Source organism: Syngnathus scovelli, chromosome 11, assembly GCF_024217435.2.
Source record: "Syngnathus scovelli strain Florida chromosome 11, RoL_Ssco_1.2, whole genome shotgun sequence".
In the NCBI taxonomy this organism is placed as follows: Eukaryota; Metazoa; Chordata; class Actinopteri; order Syngnathiformes; family Syngnathidae; genus Syngnathus; species Syngnathus scovelli.
Genome location: NC_090857.1, coordinates 12,569,380 through 12,584,260, shown reverse-complemented (window position 1 = coordinate 12,584,260; position 14,881 = coordinate 12,569,380). Strand labels below are relative to the sequence as shown.

At 47.4% G+C, this 14,881-nt stretch overlaps 1 protein-coding gene across 2 annotated transcripts in view; it reads left to right on the top strand.

The window, feature by feature from the left end:
* The window catches only part of rbl1 (retinoblastoma-like 1 (p107)), a 31,574-nt gene extending 26,935 nt beyond the window's left edge, over nt 1–4,639 (top strand). For both annotated transcript variants that reach the window (XM_049734243.2, XM_049734242.2), the window contains exon 21: nt 3,548–4,639. In XM_049734243.2, the coding sequence (XP_049590200.1) occupies nt 3,548–3,742 (195 nt within the window). In that variant the 3' untranslated portion in view covers nt 3,743–4,639. The remainder of the gene's footprint in view (nt 1–3,547) is intronic.
* The last annotated feature ends 10,242 nt before the right edge of the window (nt 4,640–14,881 follow it).

Here is a 14,881-nt window from a genome sequence, read left to right as displayed (position 1 = left end):
GAGTGAAGGAATCACTTCCTGAAGCGAAACGAAGAAGAAAATGACGTTTTCGTTTCGATGGAAATCAGAGCATGTAGTTCAACGGGAGAACCTGGATTGTTCCTAAAACAGTAAACAAAGCCATATTGATTCTTTTGGATTCTGATCACAATCACTTTCAGTAGTTTATTTCTTACACAGTCTAAAACCTTTTTTCAAAAACTGTCACTTTCATTTACAAAAGAAATACAATTTAAAGAATATTTAGTATTTATCTTTATTCAATTATTCGACTCTCCATACACATATAGGAATAGGTCTTTTGTTGTAATATAACTGATTTTAATATAGAACCTGGTGTAACACTTAACAGATTTTTCTTGGTGGTGTGCCTCGAGATTTTTTCCAATGAAAAGGTGTGCCGTGAATGAAAAAACGTTGGGAAACACTGCCTTATGCTAAAGCCTTATGTTATTGCTATTCCACCCACTTTTTTGATGCTTAACTATCTATCCATCCATTATCTGTACCACTTGTCCCCACGGGGGTCACAGGCGTGCTGGAGCCTATCCCAGCAGTCATCGGGCAGTAGGCGGAGGACACCCTGAACTGGTTGCCAGCCAATCTTAGGGCACACAGAGACGGACAACCATTCGCACTCGCACTTAGGGACAGTTTGGAGTGCTCAATCGGCCTACCAAGCATGTTTTTGGGATGTGGGAGGAAACCGGAGTGCCCGGATAAAACCCACGCGGACCCAGAGAACATGCAAACTCCACACAGGGAGGGCCGGAGGTGGAATAGAACCCGCACCCTCCTAACTGTGAGGCGGTTGCGCTAACCAGTGCACCCCCGAGCTGCCACGACGCTTATCTACTTCCACATGATTCATCTGATTCATTACACTTTTAATTCCACCAAATATTCACGCCAAATATTCACGTCAAGCATGCGTGTATTTTTTTCATTCCAAATATTTACAGTTTTCAAGAAATTCAAGCAAAAATTTCACCATTCATTCTTCGCAGCACATTCAACATTTCTCTTTTTTTTTCTACATCATTCATCCGATTCACCTCCTTTCACTTTACACATATTTTAGATCACAGGTGTCAAACTCAAGGCCAGATACGGACCGTCACATCATTTTATGTGGTCCACGAAGACAAATTGTGCATCAAATTCATGTGTCATTACTAGAACTGCAAATTGTTTTCACTTTTAATAATTTCTTTTTTTTTTTAAATATTTGACCAGTTTTTACTCGTCTGATTTGAAAACTAGTTATTTGTCAGTTTGTTTTGTAGCTTTTACTGTATATGATATGAGGTGTCATACATTTATTTGGGTTGACAGTTATAATGGCCCTCCGAAAGAAGCTATGACTATTGATTGATTGATATCTTTATTTCGAACATCCAAAACAAAAAAGAAAAAACAAAACAAATCACACTCTAAAGTGCCACATATAAGTCCATACAACAAACAAACAAAATATAAACCAACAAACAGAAAAAAATACATAAATAAATAATAATAATAATATATAAGTAAATAAATCAATAAAGAATGCTCGAAAAGGAGTAGGAAGAAGCATAGCTTTTTAGATTCCTACCCCTTTCTCACTTTATCCATTAAACCAATGATTCAACATATATTGTAATTCTACAACAGAACACAAGTAGATACACTTTCACACTTATTTTTCTGTTTCATTTTAACTTGTGTGTAGCCCTTTGGCACTTTTAGCCTTTGTACCCACTAAACAACATATTTTTGTACATTCTTTTAAACTGGTGGATATTTGGACTTTGCTTGAGTTCCTCACTTAGATTGTTCCATAGTTTGACCCCAGTTATAGTGATGCAGAAACTTTTTAAGGTTGTTCTTATGTTTAAGATTTTGAAGTTGTGATTCCCCCTTAACTTATAACCTCCCTCCCGATTCCTAAATAAGTTTTGGATATTTTCTGGTAGTTGTTTTGCTTTTGCCCTATACATGATGATTGCTGTTTGGTAAGATACTATGTCAGTGAATTTCAATAGTTTGGATTGTATAAAAAGTGGATTTGTGTGTTCCAAGTAGTTGACTTTATGAATAGTCCTTATTGCTCTTTTCTGCAGAATGATAAGTGGCTGTAGTGAAGTTTTATAAGTATTCCCCCAAACCTCAGCACAGTAATGCAAATAGGGCAAGACAAGAGAACAACAAAGTGTACGAAGTGAATGATAATCCAGTAATTCTTTTGCTTTGTATATGATTGCCATGCTTCTTGAAATTTTAGACTTTACGTTTTTGATGTGTGGCTTCCAACTCAGCCTGTCATCTATTATAACCCCAAGAAATTTGTTTTCCTGCACTCTTTCAATTTCAGTCCCATCTATTTCTATTCGTATCTTTATGTTCGCTTTGCCAAATACCATAAAATTGGTCTTACTTACATTTAATGATAATTTGTTCCAGTCGAACCACATTTTTATTTTTTTCATTTCCTCATTCAACACTGATTCCACTTGTTGGATGTTATCACCTGAACAAAAGATATTTGTATCATCTGCAAAATTGATGAGTTTTAGTTCTTTAGAGACTTTGCACATGTCATTTATATGCAAAATAAATAATTTAGGGCCTAAAACTGACCCTTGTGGAACACCACAAGCTATGTCCAAATATCCAGAGCAGTGATTACCCAACTTTACATACTGTTGCCGTTCTCGCAGATAATCCTTTATCCAGTCTAATACAATTCCCCTTATCCCATATTTTTCTAATTTATTGAATAGTATATTATGATTAATTGTGTCAAAAGCTTTTTTGAGGTCAATGAAAACTCCCACTGCATGTCGTTTGTTATCTATTGCATCTGTTATTTCCTCGATTGATTCCATTAATGCCTGTGCTGTTGATCTGTTTACTCTAAAACCATATTGGTTCTCTGCAAATAATTTATGTTTTTCCAAAAATCCATCCATTCTACTGTTAAAAAGCTTTTCCAATATTTTTGAGAGTTGTGGAAATATTGACATAGGTCTGTAGTTTGTAAAAATGTGACTACAATGCGGCCCGCGAAAAAAATGAGTTTGACACCCTTGTTATAGATATTGATAGAATTAGGGCCTCTGTTTTTTTGTTTTGTTGGTACATTGTGACTTTTGGGCGGGAACTATTTTCCAGTATGACAAACATCAAGCAAGGAGTCATTTTGTCATGAAGGCTTTTTTGTTTTTGTTTTAACTTGATAGTTAGCTAGTTGTGTGAAGGGGAAGGCCTTCACATGTTATTGCTATTCCACCCACTTTTTTGACGTTTAACTACTTCCACATAATTCATCCGATTCACCTCATTCCACTTTTCACTTATTACAAATATTCATGCCGAGCCAAATTTCACTTTTTTCCCCGTTCATTCTCTATGGGCCATTCAACATCTTTTTTGACGCTTAACCACTTCCACATAATTCATCAGATTCACCTCATTCCACTTTTCACTTATTCAAGCCAAATGTAACTTTTTTCCCTGTTCATTCTCTATGGGCCGTTCAACATTTGCTCATTCCTTTTTACCACAGGATCTGTCCGACATCAACCGTATGCTGCGGCAAGGTTGCAACGGCCGCAAGAGAGCCCTTGGCATGGAGAGTGAGATGATGATGTCAGTGTGCGACTCCCCCAGCAAGCGGGCGTGTTCTGAGAGCAGCACCAGTGGCCCCGACATTTTGCTAAAGAGGTTACAGGATGTCGTGTCAGAGAGGCAGAGCCACTGATGGAGCAGCTACCATGAAAAATGCGTGATCACGCTAATATTGTTCATCAAAGAGTCAATCTCCTTAACATGACTCCTAGCTATAGCACTGATGCTGCCATGCTAACATTACTGGTCATTACTGAGCTTACGCGCATGACCAGTCACTGTGAAGCTAACGCTTGCTTGGTAATATAACCGGTCGTGACGGAGTTTTAACGTTAACTCCTTGCGGGACTGTAAACATGGTAGTGTTAGCTGTTAAACTAGTCAAGACAGGGCTAATGCTAACATGACTGCTCATTACAACACTGACCTGCTTAAGTTAAACGTTACATCGCTAATTATGTCACATAATCAGTTGGTGTACAGCTAAAGCTAGCATACTAACATGACTGGTTATTACAGTTACATGCTAATGTTACTTTTCATTCTAACTGACATTACCCAACTAATGTTAACTCTGACACAACGGGTTTCTGTGGCGATAATGCTAACGTTTAAGTTGAAGTGGTAATGTTTTCATAAGACTTTGGAAAAGGACTTTATAGTTCTACGTAAGTGTACGTAAGAGTGTACCGTTCTGTTGTTCCACTCGATTCAAGGGACAACTATGAGCCTGTAATGCTAATTGTTAGCATGCTACAAGTGCTTGTTTTTATATGTTTTGGTTGCCAATCCAAGTTATCACATTGGCTATGTCGCCATGAGAAATTTGTGAAATGTTTTTGAGAAGTTTTGATCTTTTTGTGGTTTTTAATTGGAATTTGCTCGACTATTTAATGTAATTGTGCATGTGTGTGTGCGCGTGTGTATCATCTACACACGTTTGGCGAGTGTGTTGAACTTTTTCTTGATCTTATCTGTGTGTAACCATGTAGGTTAACTTGTGAAATAGAAATATAATGTAAAAAAACAACGTGTATTTGAAGTATTTGTCTTTGTACCACACTCAAAATTTTGCCGGTCCATCATTTGTCAGCGGCCGCTTTTATTCGTCCGTCATTAAGTTTTGTAAATTGCCCATCTCAGCAAACAAGTGATTTTAAAGTGCAAAGGGCAGTTTTGAACAAGAGTTAGGGTTTGTATAGTATAGTGTGCGCGTGTGTGCATGTGTGTGCGTGTACATGTGTGTATGTGTGTGTGTGTGTGTGTGTGTGTGTGTGTGTGTGTGTGTGTGTGTGTGTGTGTGTGTGTGTGTGTGTGTATAAAACCAAGGCTCCACTGTATATATATATATTGGTTTTCGACCACAATCCGTTCCAGAAGGCTGATCAAGAAGTGACTTGTTCGAATTCCAAATCATGTTTTCCCATTACAAATAATGGGGAAAAGATTAACCCGTTCCAAGCAAAATAAAAACGTCATTTTTAAGCATTTTTTTCATTTGCGCATTTTAGTCCGATCGCACAACTGCAGCGCACCGCCGAACGCGCAACCATAGAGCGTCGCCGACCGCGCAACTGCACCGCACTGGTCGCATTATTGTGACAGAGCCGTCGCTGAAATTTAGAAAATATTTTTAAAGTCCTGATGTACTTTCCAAATTTAAGTGGACATCAGTGCGCAGGGAACTTAATTTTGTCCGATCGCGCAACTGCAGCGCACCGCCTAACCCGCACCCGTAGCGCGCCGCCGACCGCGCAACTGCACCACGCTGGTCGCATTATTGTGACAGAGCGGTCGCTAAAATTTAGAAAGTATTTTTAAAGTCTTAATGGACTTTCCAAAATTTAAGTGGATATCAGTGCGCAGGAAGCTTAATTTGGTCTGATCGCGCAACCGCAGCGCGCCGGGCCATCACTGTTGCATTGCTTTAGGATCGTCTTTGTGTTTTAGGATGGCTTTACTGCTCCCACTTGCTTCCTTTGGAGGTATGATCAGAGTTAATGTAATCCTCAGAGTAACGAGAACGTAATAACGAACGGAGTCAGTTGGCATGCAGGTCCTCTCGGCTAAATCTCGCGAGGTTCGACAACCGAATTTCGTCCGCCATCCGAAGCAAAAAAATCTCAAATTTTTTGTTCGAATACCGATTTGTTCGAGAACCGGGACGTTCGAGTGTGTGTGTGTATATACGTATATATATATGTGCGTGTATATATATATATATATATATATATATATATATATATATATATATATATATATATATATATATATATATATGTGCGTGTATATATATATATATATATATATATATATATATATATATATATATATATATATATATATATATATATATATATATATATATATATATATATATACACATTCTGGATTCATTTCAAATCAACAGAAATATTGCAAGCCTTTTATATTTTAATATTGCTGATTATGGCATACGGCTTAAGAAAACTCAAATATCCCATCTCAAAGCATTAGAATATCATGAAAAAGTAAACTAGTAGGGTATTCAACTAATTACTTGAATCGTCTAATTAACTCAAAACACCTGCAAGGGTTTCCTGAGCCTTGAAAAACACTCAGCTTGGTTCAGTAAACTAAATCACAAGTATGGGGAAGACTGCTGATCTGACTGCTGTCCAGAGGACCATCATTGACACCCTCCATCAGGAGAGTAAGACTCAAAAAGAAATTTCTGAAAGAGCAAGCTGTTCACAGAGTGCAGTTTCAAAGCACATCCACAAAAAGTCTGTTGGAAGGGGGAAATGTGGCAGGAAACGCTACACAACCAAGAGAGATGACTACATCCTTAACAGCATTGTGAAGAAGAGTCGCTTCCAGAATTTGGGAGAGCCTCAAAACAGTCGACTGAAGCTGGAGTCCAGGTATCAAAAGCCACTGTTCACAGACGTGTCCGGGAAATGGGCTACGATAGCCGTATTCCCATGGTGAAGCCACTTCTGAAGCGTCTGACTTGGGCTATGGAAAAGAAACACTGGACAGTTACAGAGTGGTCCAAAGTCGTCTTCTCAGACGAAAGCAAGTTTTGTATTTCATTTGGAAGTCAAGGCGCCAGAGTCTGGAGAAAGGCTGGAGAGGAGCAAAATCCAAGTTGCTTGAAATCCAGTGTGAAGTTCCCACAGTCAGCAATGGTTTGGGGAGCCATGTCAGCTGCGGGTGTTGGTCCACTATGTTTCATCAAGTCCAGAGTAAATGCAGATTTTAGAGCACTACATGCTTCCGTCTGCTGAAAAGCTCTATGGAGATGATGATTTCATTTCCCAGCATGATCTGGCACCTGCCAACAGTGCCAAAACCACCAATAAACGGTGTACTGACCGTGGCATTACTGTCCTCGATTGGCCTGCCAATTCCCTTGACCCCCATTAGAGAATTTGTGGGGTAATGTGAAGAAGAAGCTGAAAGACACCAGACCCAACAATGCAATTGAGCTAAATGTCACGCACCGCTGTCATCCAGCCACGCCCCCTTATCGCCAGGATCGCTGTCACCTGTCACGGGCCGATTGGGAGCGCTAAATTAGCGCGGCCAGCGCGACAAAGCTTGTCAGCTTGTCTCGTGATGTCTCCGTGCACCTAAGCCTGTAAGTTTGACTCCCCGTTTCTTTATGATTCGGTGCTGTTCCTGTCTGTCCAGTGCTGCCTTGTCAGTCCACAGTTGCTCTCCGTGGGGGTCGCCCGTCCGCCACGTCCAGTCCTCGCCAGTGCAAAGTCCAGCCGCCGGCTCCCTCCCCTGGCTTGCCATGTGGCTATCCACCCCGACGAGCGCAGCCTCGCCCGTTTGCCGCTTCAGCCCTCCAGCGTTCCCCTCTCCCTCCACAATAAAGACTGCTTCACTTTGTACTTGGCTGTACAGTCCGATCTCTCACAGTACAAGCTGACCAACACTATGCAGCCAGCAAGTGATCAGATGGCATTGTGTCGACTGGAGCGGACCGAGACAGCAGTCAGTAGCCTGTCGGCGGACGTCCGAACCCTGATCGAAGTGGGCCAGCAGCAGCAGCCCCAGCTGCAGTAACAGCTCGAACAGCAGCAGCAGGAGATGGCTCAGGTACTCGGCACCTTCCGTAAAATGTCCAGAAGCCATCCGCCAGCCACATCCCGCTGGCTGTTGTCGCCCCCTCCATCGCTGAGGCCCAGAGAGCCGTGGATGTTCCAGAGACACGTCTTGATAACAGAGAAGATACATGGAGATCCCAAACATGTCAAGGCGTTTGTGACCAACTGCCGCATCATGTTCAGTCTCCAACCTGTCACGTTCGCGACCGAGCCAGCCAAAGTAGGATTTGTCCTTTCCCACCTCACGGGCAAAGCAGGGCTGTGGGGAATGGCTGAGTATGAGCGAAGGGCCCCTGCTTGTGACTCATTCGAAGCCTTTGCGAGCGAACTCCTACGGCTATCGACCTGGGCTCGGCCACAGAGGACGCCGGCGAGGAGCTGGCCACATTACGGCAGGAGAGCTGATCGGTGGCAGAGTATCAAAGTTAAAGTAAAAAAAGTCAAAGTCTGCTTTATTGTCAATATCCACCAGCCGTGTTCATTATGCGCTGCAGGGCTGTCATGTTGTATTCAGTGCAGCTACCACCCCAGACAGCGATACAACTGGAGAGGACGCTTTCAATGGTGCCACGGTAGAATGTAGTCATGACGGCCGGAGGAGCACATGCTCGCCTGAGTTTCCACAAGAGGTACAGGCGGCGCTGAGCTTTCTTCGCCAGTGACAAATTCCAGACATTGGCTGGCAGCAGCCAGTGGAACACACCGGCCCTGGTGAGCATCTTCATCCACGGGCTCGCCGAGTACAAGATAGACGCGTTGGTATCCTACGAGTGTCCTCGAATCCTGGAGGGAGCGATGGATTTGGCGGCCCGCTTGGACCGGTGGATCCGGACCCGGCGACGCGAGCGGGAGCGAGGAGCGCTGCGAAGCCCGCGCAGCCAGTCCGTTCAGCTTCTGTCGACCGCCCCACCGAGCCGAGGGGATTAGGGCGAGCCCGCCTTCCCGTGGAGGAACACCGCCGACAGCTCATGCAAGGGCGGTGCCTGTACCGTGGGGAGGGTGGACATCGGGCAGTCGGATGTCTGTTGAAAGGCCAGAGCTCGCGCGGCGTCGGGGGAAATCCGCGTGAGCTCGACTAACATCTGCTGTCCCAGTTCCCCTTCGAGTTCCAGCTCCTTCACGCTACAAGCACGCATCCAGCTTGCGGCGGGCGACCGCAACGTGGCAGCCTTGGTGGATTCCGGAGCGGAAGGGAATATCATGGACATCAGTTTGGCCCATCAGTACGAGATCAAGTCCCTGCCCCTGAGCCCGTCAATCCCCGCTCATGCCATTGACGGTCGGCTGATTGGCGAGGTGACTTCCATCACGGAGTCTCTCCCAGAGCAGTGGCTCATCTTGGGTCTTCCCTGGCTGCGGCTGCACAACCCGGTGCTGGACTGGGGGGTGGCAGGCGTTCGGCAGTGGAGCGAGCGATGCCATCGCTTATGCCTAAGAGCAGCTGCCGACCCGCTCAAAAGGCCTATTCCAGGCCCAACCCGGACGTTTCCAATGTCCCGGCACAGTACCATGAACTCCACTTTCAGCAAAGCCAAGGCGACTTCTCTTCCCCCACACCAGTCATACGATTGCGCAATCGACCTGCTACCTGGCACCTCACCTCCCAAGGGCCGCGTGTACTCCCTCTCTGCCCCTGAGCGTAAGGCCATGGAGGAGTACATCCAGGACTCTCTGGCTGTCGGTATCATTCGGCCATCCTCATCACCCGCAGGAGCAGGGTTTTTGTTCGTGGGGAAGAAGGATGGGACGCTCCGCCCGTGCATTGATTACTGAGGAATCAACGAGATCACCGTGAAAAACCGCTATCCCCTTCCTCTCCTCTCCTCTGCCTTCGAGAGCCTGCAAGGCACCACTAACACTTATCACCTGGTACGCATTCAGGAGGGAGACGAATGGAAGACGGCCTTCAACACTCCTAGCGGGCACTATGAATACCTGGTGGTTGCGTTCGGGCTCACCAATGCCCCAGCAGTCTTCCAAGCCCTGATCAACAATGTTCTGCGAGACATGTTAAACAGGTTCGTGTTTGTTTACCTGGATGACGTTCTCATCTTCTCCTCCTCCCTCTCAGAACACATCAAACATGTCCGGGCGGTGCTGCGCCGTCTCCATGAGAATTCCCTGTACGTTAAGGCGGAGAAGTGCATCTTCCACACGTCGTCTGTCAAGTTTCTCGGCTACATGATGCAAAAGGGATCTGTTGAGATGGACCCCGAAAAGGTGAGGGCAGTCACGTCTTGGCCAGTTCCCGAAAAACGCAAGTGGCTGCAGCAATTCCTGGAATTTGCGAACTTCTACCGCCGCTTCATCCGCAACTACAGCATCGTGGCGGCACCCCTCACCGCTTTTACCAGCCCCGTCTCCCCGTACAAATGGGTAAACCCGGCAGAACGTGCCTTTGCCTTAAAGAGGAGGTTCCCATCCTCCGAGTGCCTGATCCCGAGAGGCAGTTCGTGGTCGAGGTGGACGCCTCCAACGTGGGAGTCGGGGCAGTATTGTCCCAGCGTAGCCACGAGGATGATCGCCTCCACCCATGCACTTTCTTTTCTATCTGCCTTTCATCCGCAGAACGAAATTATGACATCGGCAATCGGGAACTCCTGGCTCTCAAGCTGGCTCTGGAGGACTGGAGGCACTGGTTGGAAGGCGCCACCACGCCGTTCATCGTCTGGACGGACCACCAGAACCTGGAATACCTGAGATCGGCCAAGAGACTGAACGCCAGGCAAGCTCGGTGGGCCCTTTTTTTTGACCGGTTTGAATTCTCGCTCTCATACAGGCCGGCCTCCCGCAACGTGAAGGCGGACGCCTTGTTGCGCAGGTTCCCTGGAGGGGAGGAGGTGGAGGGTCCGATTCCCACTATCCTTCCGAGCTCTGTTCAGGTGGCGGCCCTGTCGTGGGAGATTGAGCGTCAGGTGGAGGCCGTGGCGCGAGATCAACCTGGTCCCAGCAACTGCCCAGTGGGTCGCCTGTTTGTACCCGAGGACCGGCGGTCATCAGTCCTTCAATGGGCACACGACTTCCGCCTCGCCTGCCATCCCGGGACTGCCCGCACAAGGTTCATGGCGGCTCAGTGGTTCTGGAGGCCCACCTGGAGGGAGGACACACGCGATTACGTCTGGGCCTGCCCGACCTGTAACCGCTGTAAGTCATCTAATCAGCCCCCGGCCGGGTTGCTCCAGCCCCTGCCCGTCCCCCGGCGACCCTGGTCTCATCTGTCGGTCGACTTCGTCACGGGGCTTTCGTCCTCGGAGGGAAACACTGTGGTCCTCACAGTCGTGGACCGGTTCAACAAGATGGCCCATTTTATTCACCTGCCCAAACTCCCGTCGGCAAAGCAAACGGCGTTGATTCTGCTGCAAGAGGTTGTTCGGCACCACGGCATCCCTCAGGACATTGTGTCGGACCGTGGCCCGCAATTCTCTTCCGCCTTCTTGGCGGAGTTCTGCCGGCTCCTCGGCGCCACGGCCAGCCTCTTAGGGTTCCATCCGCAGTCGAATGGGCAAGCCGAATGTCTGAACCAGGAGCTGGGCAAGGCTCTCCGGTGCATGGCTGCTGGAGATCAGCGCTGGTGGGCCAAACAGCTTCCCTGGGTGGAGTATGCCCACAATGCCCTTTCCAGCTCGGCCACAGGTCTGTCACCATTTCATTGTGTGTTTGGTTATCAACCACCCACCAGGAGCAGAGCGCGACGTGCTGGTCGGCCCTCGGTTGTGTGCGCCGCTGTCATCAGGCCTGGGCGAGGGCTCGGGTCTCTCTCCTCTGCTCTGTCTCCGGCTACGCTCGCCAGGCCAATAGGCATCGGACGCCAGCTCCGTCATACAGCGTGGGACAGCGTGTTTGGCCCTCGTCGCGGGATCTGCCGCTGCGCACGGAACCCCGCAAGCTAGAGCCCCGCTACATCGGTCCCTACCCCATAAGCAAGGTAATTAACCCATCTGCTGTTCGTCTGCGCCTTCCTAGCTCCATGAAGGTCCATCCCACGTTCCACGTGTCTCGGGTGAGACCCGTGTTTGAGAGCCTCTTGGCTGCAGCGTCTGCTCCTCCTCCGCCCCGGCTTGTCGAGGGAGAGCCGGTTTACACCGTCCGCTCCTTGCTCCGGTCGCGGAATCGTGGACGCGGGCTCCAGTACCTCGTCGATTGGGAGGGGTACAATGATTCGCACCGCTCCTGGGTGCCGAGTCGCTGGATCCTCGACCCCTCACTCGTCGCGGAGTTCCACCGCCTCCATCCGGACCAGGCGGGCCCCCGGCGGGGGCGTCCGTGTCGGTGCCTCGCCGCCTCCTGCGCCCGCGTCTGCTGCTTCGGCGTCGGATGTCGATTCGGATGCTTCGACGGAGTATTGAATTATTGAATGAATAAATAAATAAATAAATAAATAAATAAATACCAAACATAAGTCATCAATCGAGACTACAAAATACATTTGCTGGCGACCATTAGTCGCCGTGCCGCTAAGTGTATAGTGTGTATATATATATATATATATATATATATATATATATATCCATAAAAGCAGCCTTTTTTTTTTATATATAATGTATGTATACGGCTGACTAGTGAAGGAATGAGGTACGATAGTGTATGTCCAAGATTGGAGGAGAATGTTCACAGGAAGGTCACGTGGAGATAAAACCAGCAGGTGCCAGAAGGAGCCACCCGAGAACTCGGCCAAAGATGATCGCCAAGGCCGAAAGACGGGAGGGAAGACAACAGCCCCCACCCGAGAACTCGGCCAAAGATGATCGCCAAGGCCGAAAGACGGGAGGGAAGACAACAGCCCCCACCCGAGAACTCGGCCAAAGATGATCGCCAAGGCCGAGAGACGGGATGGAAGACAACAGCCCCCTCCACACACACACACACACACACCAACCACCCCCCACCTACACACCGAATCGTCCATAACCAGCACCACTCCCATGGAAGCAGACTCTCCTTCGAACTTGCCCCACCCCGAAGACTCATCGCCCATCAATCCCGGCCCACAATGTGCTACTGAATATAAAACTGATCTAACAACCTTGGACTTTGCCTTTTCTGAATGGAGACTTTCCGCTCTTGAAGGGCCCAGCGCTGTATTGCACTTTCCTGAAAACAGAGCTTTTTGAACAAGAATTGTGATTGAACTCAACCAATCTGTCTAAGTCTAATTTCTGCTTCAGTGTCTTTGCATTTTCCTAAATCTGAAGAAATCAAACGAGCACGCAGTGAGTAAATTGGATAACAGATGATTGGCAAAGGCTTTTGCCGTGAGGCGCAGATAACGCGCTCCCTAAATTGTGGACAAAATCCAACACTAGCTCAATCAGTAAGTCACTTGACTTACAAACGGGAGACCCGGGTTCGATTCCCGGCAGGGGCACAATATGAGCAATGAGCGATTACCTTACCAACAGTCAGTGTGGGTCCTTAGGCAAGACCCTTAACGATACCTCCTACCTCAGAGATAATGAGAGTACAAGAAACGAAAGACATGCCGGCTCAGACGTCGCACGGACAAACAAGGTCTGCGTCAGGTGCTGGGGAACCAGAGCACCCTGATGAAAAATGGGCGACTGGAACAAGACAAAAATGGGCGAGATGCGAGAATAAGGATCTGTTGGAATGCTACTACTCCAGCAACCCGAGCGAGAGGGGTTACATGCGGAGAATGCGGGAACAATGGCAACTTCGATACCCACAGTCAACACTATCGGCCAAGAAACTAGTAGCTCAATGTTCCAATATCCATAAACGGCACCTGCTATCACAGCTCAAGATTGATGAGATACAACACAAATGCCATAGCGAAAGTCAACCAGAGCACCAGGTCAGAGACGAGTTAAATCCATGTCCAGAGATTGGGTACGAAACCCCAATAAGCACAATCAAGCTGAACGAGGCAGCAACTGACCTGAAGAACAAGATCACGGTGAGAATGAATGCTCGGGAACCTAGATACACACTGCAGAGGCTAAGTGAAGTACCCTCAGAAAGTCTCCTAGAAGATGTGAATGCAGCATTGACAACAATTCCTACGGCTACCATCACTGAAACCAATGAGCTGATATACACCTCAGCAGCAGTGATCCTAGAAATGCTTGGCTACAAGAAGAATGACCATATGCGACCACAACAGTGCCCACCATGGAAGAGAAGGCTGGAGGCCAAAATCAAGATAGCACGGAGAGAAGTGAGCCAAATGACAGAGGCCCAGAAAGGTGCAATGAAAAAGCAAGTTCCCAAGAAATACAGCCATATGCCCATACCTGAAGCACTCGAAACTGCCAAACAAAGACTCCAAGCCTTGGCCAGCCGCCTAAAGAGGTACACAAGAGAGAATGAAGCCAGACGAATAAAGAGGTTGTTCACAACACAACCAGCGAAAGTGTACGCTCAGTGGCAGGGGAATAATAGCAGAGCAGACCCACCAAGGCTGGAAACTGAACAGTACTGGAAGGATATATGGGAGCGGGAGGCATCACATAAGAAGGATGCACAGTGGCTGGTGGCTCTGAGAAAGGACCACAGCAAGCTCCCTGAACAGAACCCAGTAACCATCACAGTGGCAGACATCCAGAGAAGAGTCTCAGGAATGAAAAACTGGACAGCACCAGGCCCTGACATGATCCACAGCTACTGGCTCAAGAAACTTACAACTCTCCATGAGCGCCTGGCAGCACAAATGAACCAGCTGCTAAGGGATGGGACTCACCCTGAATGGCTAACCCAAGGGCGTACGATCCTGATCCAGAAGGATCCATCAAAGGGTACAGTCCCATCCAACTACCGGCCAATCACCTGCCTCTCCACAACATGGAAGCTGATGTCGGGCATAATATCAGATAAGATCAGCAGGCACATGGATCAATACATGAGCACTGCTCAGAAAGGGATTGGTAAAAATACCAGAGGAGCAAAACATCAACTCCTGGTGGATAGAACAGTCACCCAAGACTGCAGAACTAGACGTACCAACCTGAGCACTGCCTGGATTGATTACAAGAAAGCATATGACTCAATGCCACATACTTGGATCACTGAATGCTTGAGGCTGTACAACATCAATGGGACTCTGAGAACCTTCATCGCCAACTCGATGAAACAGTGGAAAACCACACTTGAAGCCAATGGCAAGCCACTTGCACACGTGACCATCAAATGTGGTATATACCAAGGAGACGCTCTGTCCC